General features: G+C 56.9%; 2 protein-coding genes across 4 annotated transcripts; both read right to left on the bottom strand.

The window, feature by feature from the left end:
* Positions 1-5,085, bottom strand: SLC38A7 (solute carrier family 38 member 7). 3 transcript variants are annotated; one of them, XM_018082784.2, is made up of 12 exons: positions 5,010-5,049; positions 4,005-4,196; positions 3,393-3,833; positions 2,953-3,151; positions 2,728-2,872; positions 2,517-2,615; positions 1,738-1,795; positions 1,276-1,390; positions 906-1,053; positions 622-821; positions 306-360; positions 1-212 (listed from the first exon to the last, which is right to left on the bottom strand). In XM_018082784.2, exons 3-12 carry the CDS (start codon positions 3,657-3,659, stop codon positions 110-112), a joined length of 1,389 nt encoding a protein of 462 aa, XP_017938273.1. In that variant the 5' UTR covers positions 3,660-3,833; positions 4,005-4,196; positions 5,010-5,049; the 3' UTR covers positions 1-109. The 3 variants fall into 3 exon arrangements, with proteins under 3 accessions (XP_017938273.1, XP_017938264.1, XP_017938256.1); XM_018082775.2 differs by lacking the exon at positions 4,005-4,196 and having other exon boundaries at positions 5,010-5,085; XM_018082767.3 differs by lacking the exon at positions 5,010-5,049 and having other exon boundaries at positions 4,005-4,326.
* Positions 5,086-6,046: 961 nt separating this feature from the next.
* On the bottom strand, positions 6,047-12,999 carry GOT2 (glutamic-oxaloacetic transaminase 2). The gene is made up of 9 exons (XM_018082755.2): positions 12,843-12,999; positions 11,550-11,678; positions 11,216-11,275; positions 10,932-11,093; positions 10,317-10,421; positions 9,272-9,422; positions 8,477-8,642; positions 7,359-7,509; positions 6,047-7,216 (listed from the first exon to the last, which is right to left on the bottom strand). The coding sequence occupies exons 1-9, from the start codon at positions 12,975-12,977 to the stop codon at positions 7,094-7,096; spliced, it is 1,182 nt and encodes a 393-aa protein (XP_017938244.1). The 5' UTR covers positions 12,978-12,999; the 3' UTR covers positions 6,047-7,093.
* Positions 13,000-13,087: the final 88 nt, after the last annotated feature.

The raw sequence follows: 13,087 nt of genomic DNA, 5'->3' as shown, positions 1-13,087 counted from the left end.
CTCCTCTTGGATCTTCCAACACGCCAACGTGTTTTCTCCCCACTTCCCTTTGGTCCTAGGGGGAATCTGCGTCCCCTCAGCAGCAGCAGTGCAGTCCAGCCTGGAGAAGTCAGGCAGTGAGATCCAGGAAGATGGCGTTGGCAGTGGTCTGTCCGAAGATGAAGGCTCCGAGGGTGACCATGAACACCCCGTAGCTGACCTGGGCCCACCAGCTGTGGATGCAGGAGGACAGGGCACATTTTACAGGGGACCTTAACCCAATACCCACAGGGGAATGGGGGAGAGGGAAAGCACATTTCAGTTACCTGATTGCCCTGGTTTCTTGGATCTCGGAGAGCTTGGCTTGAATCAGACAGAGCCCTGAAAGGCAGGGGAGGCAAATTAGACCCAGATGAGGACTGTGCCCTGGGGACCAAGCAGACATCCCACAAGCCAGGGAGCCACACTCCCTGTTACAGAGCAGAGTCCAGTCAAAATAGTTGGGCTGCCAACCAACCTCATGCCACATTTTTGTCCTTCTCTAAAAACCTCCTGATTCCAGGCACCATCCTGTTCCCTCCCTCTTCAAGACACAAGGCCAAGAGACCCCTGCCAGCCCCTGAGCATCCCGGGATGCCCTACCTGGGAAGACAAAGATGAAGCAGGCGGCCAAGCCCCCAATGACAGAGATGACTTTGCCAATGTCAGGGATGAAGAGAGCCAGGAGGAGGGTCAGGAGGAACCAGCTGATGGTCTGAAGCAGGCGCCTCCTCCGCTCCCGAACCACGTCCTCTTCCACCGTCACCCCGGTGTAGCGGAGCCAGAGACCCTCCAAGACAGCCCTGTGGGCACAGACCCAGGGCAGGGGGGCTTCCCTGTGCTGCCCCTCCTGCCCACACCAGCCCCTGCCTTCTCCCAGTGCTCACCGGCCACAGAAGTGCAGGATGGGGTAGGATGTCAGCACGCAGAGGATGATGAAGGCCCGGGCCAGGGCAACAGGGATGTCATCGGAGGGGTAGGACATCAACACATCCTGGTCCACCCCAGCTCCAAAGGTTAAGAAGCCACAGACACCTGCCAGGAAGGGAGCAGTCAGCAGTGGACAAGGAAAAGTCTCCTGCACTTGTGTTTGAAGGACCAGACTTGGATGGATATGGCACAGGGCACACTGCAGAGGGGGTTGGATGGACTCCCCTCCCTTTCCACTCTTGCTGACCAGAGGGTCCCTGCCCTCCAGAAGTTCACAGCCTCTCCAAGGACTGTGCCACACCCATGTGGTACCACCCCCTCACTCACCAGTGCCTGTGTAGACAAAGAGAGCGATCACCATGGCTACTGTCACCACTGCCCCCCAGGTCTTCACCTCCGGCTGCTTCATGCTGTTAAACACGGGCACACTGCTCATGTGGCACTGCCAGGACACAGAGACATACAGGGATACACGATGGGCTGAGCCATGCAGCATCCCACTTGTGATATCCCAGGCTTGTTGTGATACCCTGATGCCCCCAGGTTTGTCACTGGGGAAGAAAAAGTGGGGTAACAGCCTTCCCTGGACTTCCCAGCTGGGGGGAAATGGATCCACCTCCATCCAGAGGTGGTGAGATGTTAAAAAGGCTTCAGCCCCCTCCCAAAGCTGTGCAGTGAGCACATGGGGAGGGTTTTAGCCAATCACCCAGGGGAGCATCCCTGGATCACGCTGGTCCCCAACCCAAGCAGCAGTGGCATGGAAAGGGAGTGCTGGGCTCGTGGCCTTACCTGGAACCCAAAGCAGATGGTGGGCATGGCATTGAAGACAGCTGTCCAGGTGGAGGGGCTGGTGGGAGAGAAACACCCACCAGTCAGACCAGGGCCCCCTGTGCCCCCCAACCAGTGCCCAGGGGAGGATGAGCTGGGAGTGCTCAGTGTCTGCTGTTATTGCATCCCCCCACCCAGCATGATACCACTGCGTGGAGTGCCTGGCACTCCCTGAAAACCAGGGCCTTGCACTGAGACAGAACTAGCCCAACCTGAGCATACAAAAGTAAAAGTATCAGTAAAAAATAAGGATCTAATTGGCAGCGCAGAAAACTGGTCTAACCTTTGCTCTGCCCAAAAATTTCCATTGCCTGCACTGGCTCCAGAAACATGCCCACACTGTGAGGGAGGGAACAAGCCACAGAGGCTGTGCTGGCCAAGGAAATACCAAAATTATCCCAAAGTAAACACAGCCCTTGTTGCTGGGTGAGCACAAGCACTGCACAGGGAACTCAGGGCCCGGATGTATCAGAGCTAAAAGTCAATCAGTGCTCCTCAAAACCTGCAATGGAGCCGTGGGGACCTTCAAGACGACCTCTTCCTCTTCCTCATCACCTGCTCCTCTGAAACATGGAGAGGTGCAGCCACTTGGGAGCTTAAGGCAGCAACATGCAGCATCCCCAGGTCCAGGGATGAGACTCACGAAAGATTTGTAGCCCTTTGCAGCCCTCGCTGCCACACCCCTGCCAGGCTCTGCAGTGTTGAGATGGCACCATCAGCATTGTGTCACTGCCTCTCACCTGGTGGGGATCTCCACAGGCACCAGCTCCTTGTCAGGCCAGATGTACTTGATGATAATGACGGCTGTGACGTACCAGGTGCCGATCACGCTGAGGGAGCTGCGAGAGGGGACAAGAGACCATCAGTGCTCTGCCTCCCCACTCTGTGTGCTTAGGTGGGTTCTGGCTGGCCTACCCTGACTCCCAGCCCTGGAGGGCTCTCCCTACCGACCTGGCATATTTTTGGAAGCCGATCTCCTTGGGGATGGAGAGGGGCAGGATGAGGAGGAAGGCAGTGATGCTGATGGTGAACTTGCGGTCTGTGTACCAGCGGCTGCTCCCAGCTTCCTCGGGCTCCTTCACCAGAGCAGCAATGACTGTGGGAACAGCCAGGGCAATCAGGTTGTCCCTTCCAGCTGAAGGGACAGCAACCGGTTGCTCTGTGGGACACACTTACTCTTGTCCTCCTGGTCTCCGATGATGATGAGGAAGGCGATGCAGGTGCCGAAGGTGTAGACGGCGATGGCCACCTCGCACAGCACACCAGGCACCTTCCCACAGACAGCCCACACAACCTCCTGGTAGGTCCGCTCGTTGCTGGCCTGAGAGCAGTATGCCAGAATGACCAGACCTCCGATGATGAAGATCAACATGCACTAGGGTGGGGAAGAGACACGGAGGGGACACTGAGGCAACAACATGACATGGTCCCCAAAGCCACCCTGGGCAGCCGCCCCTGAACACACTGAGCATCTCTGGTGTGCCTCACCCAACAGAGCTTCTTTCCAGCAGCTTGGTCCTCCCTGAGCCCTTTCTGGAGCTCCACATGTCCCTCCCGTGCACCCTCCCAGGATGGGATGGGGACTTTAGGGGACTTTCCCTTCCCCACCCTCTCACCATCTGCAGGGTGACACCGGCAGCCACGCCGCCGGCCATGCTGAAGGCAGCAGGGAAGTTGAGCAGCCCAGCGCCGAGGGCAGCGTTGACCACAATGAAGACAGCCCCCAGAGCCGACGTGGCCCCCAGACCGTTCCCTTGGCTCTCCGCGCTCTTGGGCACCGTCTCCACGCTGGGGCTCTGCAGGAGCCTGGCCCGTTCCCCAGCATCGTCGCTCCACTCCCAGTCCTTGTAGTCGCTGTTGATGCTCCCGGTGCCCTGAGCCATCGTCCTTCCTAGGGTGCCACACGCCACTGTCCACGTCCCACTAGTGGTCCTGCACCAGGCTCAGCCCGTCGCTTCGAGGAGGGTCCTCTGCCAGCACTGGCTCCATCAGGCAGGGAGGGCAGCAAACAGGCAGGCTGGGATGCAGCAACACGGGGGTCAGGCACTTCCCTGCTCCTAGAAGGGGATGATGAAGGACACGGTTAAGTTAGTTAAATTACCTTAACAAGGGACAACCTGGGCATCAGATGGAGGCACAGGGAAAACAAGCTCCCCGGGTCTCAGTTTGGGGGGGATAACAGCACGCAGGTGTCCTCACACCAGCAGAGACACAGCAGGAGAACTCACCTCTCGTGCCCCAGATCCAGGGAGAGGACACTGCTGCTGCTAGATGGGGGGCTGAGCCCCACCTCCGGGGCTGGGGAGCTGCAGCCTCACAGCAGGACTCGCCTTTCTGTGGGCACGAGACCCAGCGTCACAGCTTCCTGATTTCCAACCCCAATTCCTGCAAGCTCTGCAAGAGCCACTGTGCACGTGATCCTGGGTAAAGGGCAAGGCTGAGCTCAACGGGAATGACCCACATGTGCACCAGGAACACCATGTCACCAGGAAAAGCAGGACTGGCCCCTTCCAGTGCACGCCCAGGGTGAACACTGGCACATGTCTCAGAAGCTTTTGGACCTGAAGATCTGGTGTTTCCAGCATCGCAGCTTTTGGGGGTGGGACAGCCCAGATCTCATCTCAGTGCCTCCAAGCTGGAGGAAATCAACCCTCACAACCTGTCAGGGCTTTGCAGGGACCTACACGGCCACGGGAAATCTCTTTTCAAGGAAAATAGCTTTTCTTTTTTTTTTTTTTCTGTAGACGACATCTACAGAGACTCTTCCTGCCCAGCCCACCCTTTGCTTCTGGGCTATTTAAACCCTGTGCTTTTGCTATGAATCCTCTTCAAAGATTTCTGGGAAAGGTGAGGAAGGGCTGCCCTCTCCGCTGTGGGCAGGAACGTGGAGGGGACGGGCCGGTGGGTCCGCGTGGGCTGCAGCTCCCACCCGGCCGAGGATGCTGCAGGGGGTCGATGCTTCTCTCAGGGCCGGGGGAGGATACTGAAGGGTCCTTTCCCCCCAGGCAACGCACCGCCGTACTCTGACAACCGCAGACCCCGAGAGCAGGCGTTTCTCCGAGGGTGACTCGACAGCCCCGCGGCGCCCCCGCCCCGAAAAAGCAAGGCCCGGAAACCGGTGACCGCCACCCCCGCTCGCAGGGGATGCCCCGGGGACGGCGCGCTGCCCCAGCGGGTCGCCGGGCTCCCCGCGCGTCCCTCACCCCGCAGCCCCGCAGCCCGGCCCCACTCACCGGGCGGTGGGAGCGGACCCGCTCCGCTCGGCCCCGGTGCCGGTCCCAGCCCCGGCCGGGCTCGGCGGCGGCAGCGCGGCGGGCGGCTCCGCCCTGCCCGCTGCACGCCGGGGGTTGTAGTCCGGCCCCGCATCCCGGGGAGCATCACCGAGGGGCTCCCCCTTCGGGCAGCCCGGCCCTGCGGCTGAGCCGCGCGGGGACCCGCGGCAAGGAGAGGGCGACAGACAGGGCTGTGCTCCAGGGTGCTTTTATTGTACAGGGAACGGGCGGGAGAAAGACCCCAGGTAGAGTAAAAGGGCAGGAGGAGGCAGCTCCGGAGCCACGCAGAACCGGGGAACCACAGCACAGGAACCCGCAGCGCCGAGGGCAGCACCCACGGCAGCAGCACGGAAAGCGGTTTATTGCACAAAGGACAGCAAGCAGCGGCTGTGGGCACCGGGCCAGTAAACAAGAGGCGTGGAAGTGCAAACCCGTGTCAGGGAGCGGCGGGAGGCTCCAGCCTGCCAACAACGCGTGCTAGACTGGGAGAGGTGCACTAGACCGGTCCTTGCCAGCTCCCAAGGGGCACACGGCTGCCCTGGGCAGGAATGAGAAATGAGGACTGCTCTGCTAAATACCCTGGTATGGCTGCAGAGGCGAAAGGTGCCAGCAGAGGTAATGGCCCCGGGTCTGCCTCGGGAGGCACCTTGGGCTGCCGCAAGGAGAAACCCCGTCGTGCTCCAGTGGCAGGGGTTAGCCCCATGTCCCAAGGCAGGAAGTCTTTGGGAACTTGTCCTCTCCCCAGCAACATCTACGTTCAACCCTGCAGGCTTTAATTTCAGCTCCACGACACCAACTCCCACCTGGGACCTCAGCTCACACACCCCTGTGGTCTTGTAGCACACCGGTGGGAACTGCCCTCTCTCCATGTGGGATTCTCAGATCAGGGTTTCACTGGCCCTACAAGACCCCAGGTGCTGGCACGTCACCAAAAGGGAATGTTTGGTGCATGGAAGGGACAGGATCCAGCTGCACAATGACAGGATGAAGTCCCCAGCTCAACATAGCCATGCACCAGTTTATTTGGATTAAAAATCAGAGTCCAGTGAGTCACAGGACCTCGGGGACACTCAGTTCTGCTCTCAGACTTCCCTCAGGAGCTTTTGTGTTTTCTGGTGTCACCAGAAATGTGGTTGAACAGAGCAGATGAGAGGGGCACCCCACATGAGGGGGGACACACAGCAGGACCAACCTCTTGGCTTAGGGCTTTGGGACACACACAAAGACTGAAGGGAGGGCAATGGGAGGTACAGGGCTGGACTGCTGGGCTTAGGGCAGGAATGGGGTGAGGCAGAGAGCACCAGAGAGCAGTTTCCAGAGGTGGTTCTTACTGGGGGGGAATGAGAAATGGTTTCACCTCAGGGTACAAGAGTGAAGTCAGGAGAACCAGGCAGGTTTAGAGGAGGGCACTGCCCCACACACCGATGCCACTGTGAATTACACCTGAGAGGAGAGTCCCAGATGGAAAGAGCGAAGCCATCGATGGAGCAGAGTTTGGTAGTCAGAAGTCCTCAGAGCTGGTTGTCAGAGGACAGCTTTGGTGCTGCCCAGCCCCAGGCTGGGAGGATGGAGGAGGATGGAGCCTGCTGGCAGCAGGGAACGGCTGAGGAGGTCGGAGCAGTGCACCGGAGCAGCCCTCCCACTCAGCCCACCCAGCTCCCTGCCCGCTGCCACTCGGGCAAGCAGCCAACAGCCTCCCAAAGCCTCCTCATGGGAAAACGAGTGTGGGGAAGCCTTTGGTGCCTACGCCGGTAGGATGGCATGGCTAAGCCTTTGCTTCCTCCAGCGCAGAAGGGTGCTGGGGCTGATGGAGAAAGGATGGACAGAAGGGAAGAGCAGCTGTGACGAGCAGGAGCCAGCAATGATGTCCCTGCTCCACAACGCAGGGAGGATTTGACTAGGCTTCTACAACAACTCATCTACAAGATACATTCAGCGGCGGCTTCAAGTGCTGTGGCTGGAAGTATTCTGCTTGTTTCTTTTCCCTCCCCATCTTTGACTGGTGGGGAAGGGAAAGCCACCAGCTCCAGGGCACACCTTTGTCTTTACTTTGTGACTTGATGGATGGCATGAGCCAGGTAACCTACGTTGCCTGATGAAACTCCTGCCACAGAGATGCGTCCATCCTTTGTCATGTAGATGGAGAACTCCTTCGTCAGCCGATCCACCTGGGGGGAAAGAGCAGAGTTAACCACAGGCCAACCTCTGCTCTGTCAGCACAGTGCAAATTTACCCAGCTTGGCACCTGCAGTCAAAAACTTACTGATAAGGACGCAAAGGACACTTTGAGACCACAGGAATTGCGTTTACCTGGTCAGGTTTCAGCCCTGTGAAGCAGAACATGCCGATCTGGTCAGTGATGTGCTGCCAGTTGCGGGAGGATCCCTCCTTCTTGAGGTTGGACACCAGCTGATTCCGCATGCTGATGATCCGGTCAGCCATGCCCTTCACCTCCACCAGCCTGAGGAGCCAACCAAGGAACCGCTCAGAGCAGGGCTGGAACACCCCAACACTGCTCTTCCCACCCCAGCTACTGGGAATCGATCTCTGCACCTCGAGGGGCCTCATATGGGGATGCAGACGAGCAAAGACCAGGGAGCATGAAGATGTAGCTCCAGCTGGGGAGCTGCTTCTTTCTCCTGATACCTGAAGCTGACTGCTATGTGTTTGTTTCATAGTGGGGGACACTACTCCCAGAGTGTAGGCATTTCTCATGTCTGAAAGCCACAGCTCAGCAGGATGCCTCATGGCAGCCCTGCCTAAACCCAGGTAAAGCATCTACAGATAAACCAACAGTGCAGGGGCAGCTTCCAGCACAAGCAGACAGGCCCTGCTCCAAGGCAGCACAGCTAGGAGACGTCTCTGCTGGGCCCTGGATCAGGCAGAAGCATCAGGCTGCCAAAAGAACACAGCCCCCAGCGAGGCCACAGCACACTGCCAGCCTTTGTTCTGCCAGGCCAGCTGCCAGTAGGGACCCCACACCGAGGACCTGGGAGAACAGCCCAGGCTGATGCCAGGAAGCAGGCTTAGGGCATGAGGGTTACATTCCTGGTCTTATTCCCAGGGGGCTTATGCTTCCATTTCCCCCATGTGAGAGACACTACGTGGCTGCAGCGTTTCAGTCAGACTTTTGTACTTCTTGGATAGGCAGCTCCTGCAGCCCTTAATCCCAGGGGAGCTTTATCCCTCCTTTACAGTGTTTTCTGCCTTGGTAACACAAGGAAAACTTGTTTGTATCAAGCTAGACCAATACCAGCTGATGCCAGGACATGAGCAGGGATTTCTCCAGTGAAAAGGGGCGGCACATGGTTCTGACTGTTCCTGAAGCTAAGAGCTGCCTGTGACAGCAGCAGGCAATAAGCACAGCACAGGGCTGCCACAAAGAGACTCACACCTCACTGTTGTGAGCATTACAGGTTCCTTCTTACCACTCCTTCCGTAGGTCAGGGGTGTTCAGGATCGTAGAGGCAATGCGGGCTCCGTTCATGGGTGGGTTGGAGTACATGGGACGGATGAGGATCTTCAGCTGTGACTCGACCCTCTTGGCTTCCTCTGCATCGCTGCAGACCACTGTGAAGGCGCCCGCACGCTCTCCTGAAAGAGAATCAGAGAATACTCCGAGTTGGAAGGGACCCACCACAAGGATCATCGAGTCCAGCTCCTGGCCCTGCACAGAACACCAAGAATCATATCTGAGAGCATTGCCCAAACACTCAAACTCTGTCAGGCTTGGTGCTGTGACTACTTCCCTGGGGAGCCCATTCCAGTGCCCAACCACCCTCTGGGTAAAGACCTTTTTTCCTAATATCAAATCTAAACCTCTCCTGGCACAGCTCCAGCCGTTCCCTCGGGTCCTGTCACTGGTCACAGAGAACACAGATCAGTGCTGCCCCTTGTGAGAAGCTGCAGCCTGTGATGAGCTCTGCCCTCAGTCTCCCCCAGGCTCAACAAGCCAAGTGCCCTCATCTGCTCCCTGTATGGCTTCCCCTCTAGACCCTTTGCCCTTTGGATGCTCTGTAAAAGCTCTATATCCTTCTTATACTGTGACACCCAATGCCCCACAGCTTTAGTGGATCCCTGTTCTCTGGAAGGGTCTCCAGCGGGTTATCCCCACCCAGTACAGCAGGATGAACACAGGCAGCAGGAAGACACTGGCTGCTAAACCCCAGAGGCACCGGGGTGCCTCCAGCAGCCCGGATGAAAGCCCTTCCAGGCCCCCTCACCGTAGAGCCCCATGTTCTTAGCGAAGGACTGTGCGAGGACGACGTTGATGCCCTGCTCGATGAAGTGCCGCACGGCCCAGGCGTCCCGGTTGATGTCCCCGCTGGCAAAGCCCTGGTAGGCCATGTCAAAGTACACGAGGAGGTTTCGTTTCTGCCAGTAAAGAGGGGAGAGAGTGTCATGGGAGCTGAGCACCCCTCCAGGGAGCAGGGCAGCAGGGTGAAAAGAGCCGTGCAGGCAGCGGCCTGCCCGCCTGCAACCATTCTCCTCCAGGAGAGGCACTCCCCTTCCTTTGCCACAGGGGAAGCAGCCCAAAACCTGCAGCTGCCCACCACACATCAAAACGGCAGCTAAAAACCCTCCAGTGCATTTATGGGATGTGCAGTCTGGCACAGGAGGCACAAATGGATTCAACAGTAATAAAATATTCTATTTCAGTGTCTTCTGTATTATCAGTTTCCAGGAAACCACCTGGGAACTCTCTAGGCAGGTGCCTGCCCTTCCAGTTCCTCCAGGCAGATAACCCAGCCACAGTGCCCTTCAGTCAGGAGACCCACAGCCTTCTGGGGGCCACAGAGGCCACTTTGATATCTACCAGTTCTCAGGACACTACTAAGGCATCCCCAAGCCAAATTTCACTGGCTACAGCTTGAGTGAGCAGCAGGGAGGAGGAGGAGAGGGTAGAACCTGTCCCTGCCTGTTTCCGGCTGAAGCTTGTGAGGAGACACTGGGCACATGAAAGATCTTGCAGCATTTTGAACACACCAACACTGGGAGCTCCACTCCAGCGATCACAGATCACTCTTTCAACCCTGCTCTCCTTTCAGATATCCCTGTCCCAGCTTCCTGGGAAGGTGCCAGCAGAAAGTCTCATGGTCAGCCACAAGCCCGATGGGTGCATTTGTCTGGCTCCTGTCAGGAACATGACACCCATCCTGGCTTCAGGGAAGAGAGTAACCTTTACCAAAGTGAAGACCAGGTGCCACCCATGAAAGGCCAGTTGTGGTTTCCCCAGGAATGGTACAGTACCCCTGGGACACTGCTCACCTTCACTACTGCTGCCAACTCCTTCCATTGCTCCTGCCGGGGATCCACCCCGGTGGGGTTGTGAGCACAGGCATGCAAGAGGATGATGCTCTTCTCTGGAATTTTCTAAGGAAAACATTACAGAGAATGAATTATTAATGGTACCTGAGCGCTCTCCTCAGCAGCAGAGATAAGACTCATGCCCTAGACAGCTTAGATGAGCTCTGCAAGGGTTCCAGACTTGATTTAGTGCCTTCAAGCATTGTAGGATAGAATATCCTGACTTGGAAAGGACCCACCACAAGGATCACTGAGTCCAACTCCTGGCCCTGCACAGGACAACCCCAAGAATCACACCCTGTGCACAAGTTGTCCAAATGCTCCTTGAACTCTGGCAGGCTTGGTGCCATGACTACTTCCTTGGGGAGCCTGTTCCAGTGCCCCAACCACCCTCTTGGTGAAGAACCTCTTCCTAATACCCAGCCCCTAATACCCAGCCCCTAATACCCAGCCCCTAATACCCAGCCTAAACCTTCCCTGACACAGCTTCATGTGGGATCATATTTAGGGTAAAGTAAGATCATCATCCATCTCCCCACATCACCTCCCTGCTTCCAGGCATGGAAGGCAACTCACAGAAATGTCATCTATGGCTCCAGAGAAGTCAAGGCTGCACGTCTTGGGGTCGTAGTAGCGGTAAGACTGAAGTTGCATGCCAGCATCACGGAAAATGGGGGTGTGATTGCCCCAGGACGGCTTGGGTAGGTACACATGACGGCTAGGCTTGAAGAACCGGTCCTGGTCAAGAGAAAAGGCAGAGTGTTCAAACAGGTTGAATAGATTCAAGCAGTTAGAAAACCCTAGAGATTCAGCTCTGGTCAAAATACGTCCTTTCCTTCCCCCACTGGCCACGGACTCACCAAAAAGTTGGCTCCAATCCGCAGAGATCCGGTCCCAGAAATGCCCTGCACAGTGACATACTGCAAGGGAAGAAGGAGATACCTGAGTGTGAGCAGCCCCGTTACGATACGGGGAAGTACAGTCCCTCCATCAGCACACCAAAACAGGGACAAGGGATGGAGGGACTGTGAGGCTCAGCAGCTCCAGTTGCAGGGCAGGGATTTGGGCGCCCTGGCAAGGTTAAATCCCTTCCTTGGACAGGGCTGTTCCACCCCAGCCTCACAGTGAGCCTTGGGCCCAGCCAGCCCACAGCTCAGAGCCATCAGTACCCGCCGTGCCCCAGCCCCTCCTTACCCGGCCACTCTTTATGACCTCGCTGTTTTCACCCAGGGCCAGCTCTGCAGATGCCCGGGTGAAATCTGCCAGTCCCCCAATGGGCAAGTACTCCTTGTCCATCTTCTTGGATGCTATCATGGCCTCAGCCTGGAAGAGAGGACACACGTTCAGCAGGGAAGGCATCCCCGTGGGGAGGACAGTGGGCAGCTTGAGGTCACTTCTCTGCACTTTCTGCTTGCTCAAAAGGGGCAAAAGTTGGTTTACAGGAGTTTCTGTTCAGGGCTCAATCCAAGCAAAGGGCAGCAGTAAACATCTCAGATGAAACCCTGCTTGTACCAGGGGATGTGGTGCCCAGCAGCCACCAGAGCCCTCAGTGGGTGCCAGTGCCAGTACAGCAGAGCCAGGACACCCAACACCAGAGGAGACCACCACTTCCAGCCCATTAAAAGTCAGTGGTGCTGCACAAGGACATACATTTCTCTGCCCAAGCAGGAAGTGTCATGCAGGAAGGTGTCTTGAGTGTTACTGAAAGACAGATATTATGTCTATACAGGTGACGTGCCTGGACCAGGTAGGGTAGCAAGCCTTTTGCCTGGCCTCATCATGCTGAGAGTGGGACAGACCCTGGCAGCAGTCACACACCACCAGGAAACTGTCCCTGCAACACCAACAAGGCCTTCTGGTTGTGACCCAGTACACAGGGAGAGGGAGGGCAAAGGATGACTTTAACCCCCCCACTGGTGAGACACATGGACAACACACCCCCACAGCTCCAAGGAGATCAGCCAATCAGTGTGTGTGTCAGCTGCCAAATATTTAACAGCCTATTTCTACCCTGACAGCCCTGAAAGACCCCATAATCCCCTCAGGGCAATGTCCACACTCTGCTCCCTGGGCTGGAGTTTTAGACTGGCTTATGGAGAAATTGGTAACATCGGCTCAACAGAATTTCTAAGACTAATCCATTAAGGGGACAATATCAGGTCTTTCCTCCCATGTTGGGTGGCCCAGGGAACATCGGCCTATTCAAGAAACACCTTCAAGTTGAAAGGACGGGTGCATTGGAGGGGTTGTGCAAGTCAGCAATTAGTTAAGGGTTACATGAATGGGAACAGGACACGTATTTCCTGTTTTGTCCCCTACTACCTAACGGCTCTGTCATGCCTCAAAAGCATCAGCCCTGCTAAAGGAGACATCCAGGAACATTTCCTGCTCTGTTAGTGACAAAGTTTATTTTAAGGACCGACAGACAAGCCTTGCTCAGTGGCCTTCCCCCTCCCTGACACCTGGCCTGGCCAGCACCCGGCTCACCTTGCGGACACAGTTCAGGACATAGGGCTTCCCGTTGTCATCCCGGTACGCCCCCACACCCAGGTTCATCTTCTTGGAGTTGGTGTCGCGCTTGAAAGCTTCTGTCACCCCCAGGATGGGGTCGGGGGGACCCATCTCCACGTGGGCCCACCATGAGCTAAAGGGAAAAAGCAGCAGCTAAGAATTAGCCAAGAGAACTGGGCAGAGACGTACAGCAACACGAGTAGAGAGAAACCCTCAAGGAA

Source organism: Manacus vitellinus, unplaced genomic scaffold (genome assembly GCF_001715985.3).
Source record: "Manacus vitellinus isolate BGI_N305 unplaced genomic scaffold, ASM171598v3 scaffold_10_pilon, whole genome shotgun sequence".
In the NCBI taxonomy this organism is placed as follows: domain Eukaryota; kingdom Metazoa; phylum Chordata; class Aves; order Passeriformes; family Pipridae; genus Manacus; species Manacus vitellinus.
The sequence above is the reverse complement of the archived record's forward strand: the minus strand, read 5'-3'. Positions and strand labels throughout refer to the sequence as shown.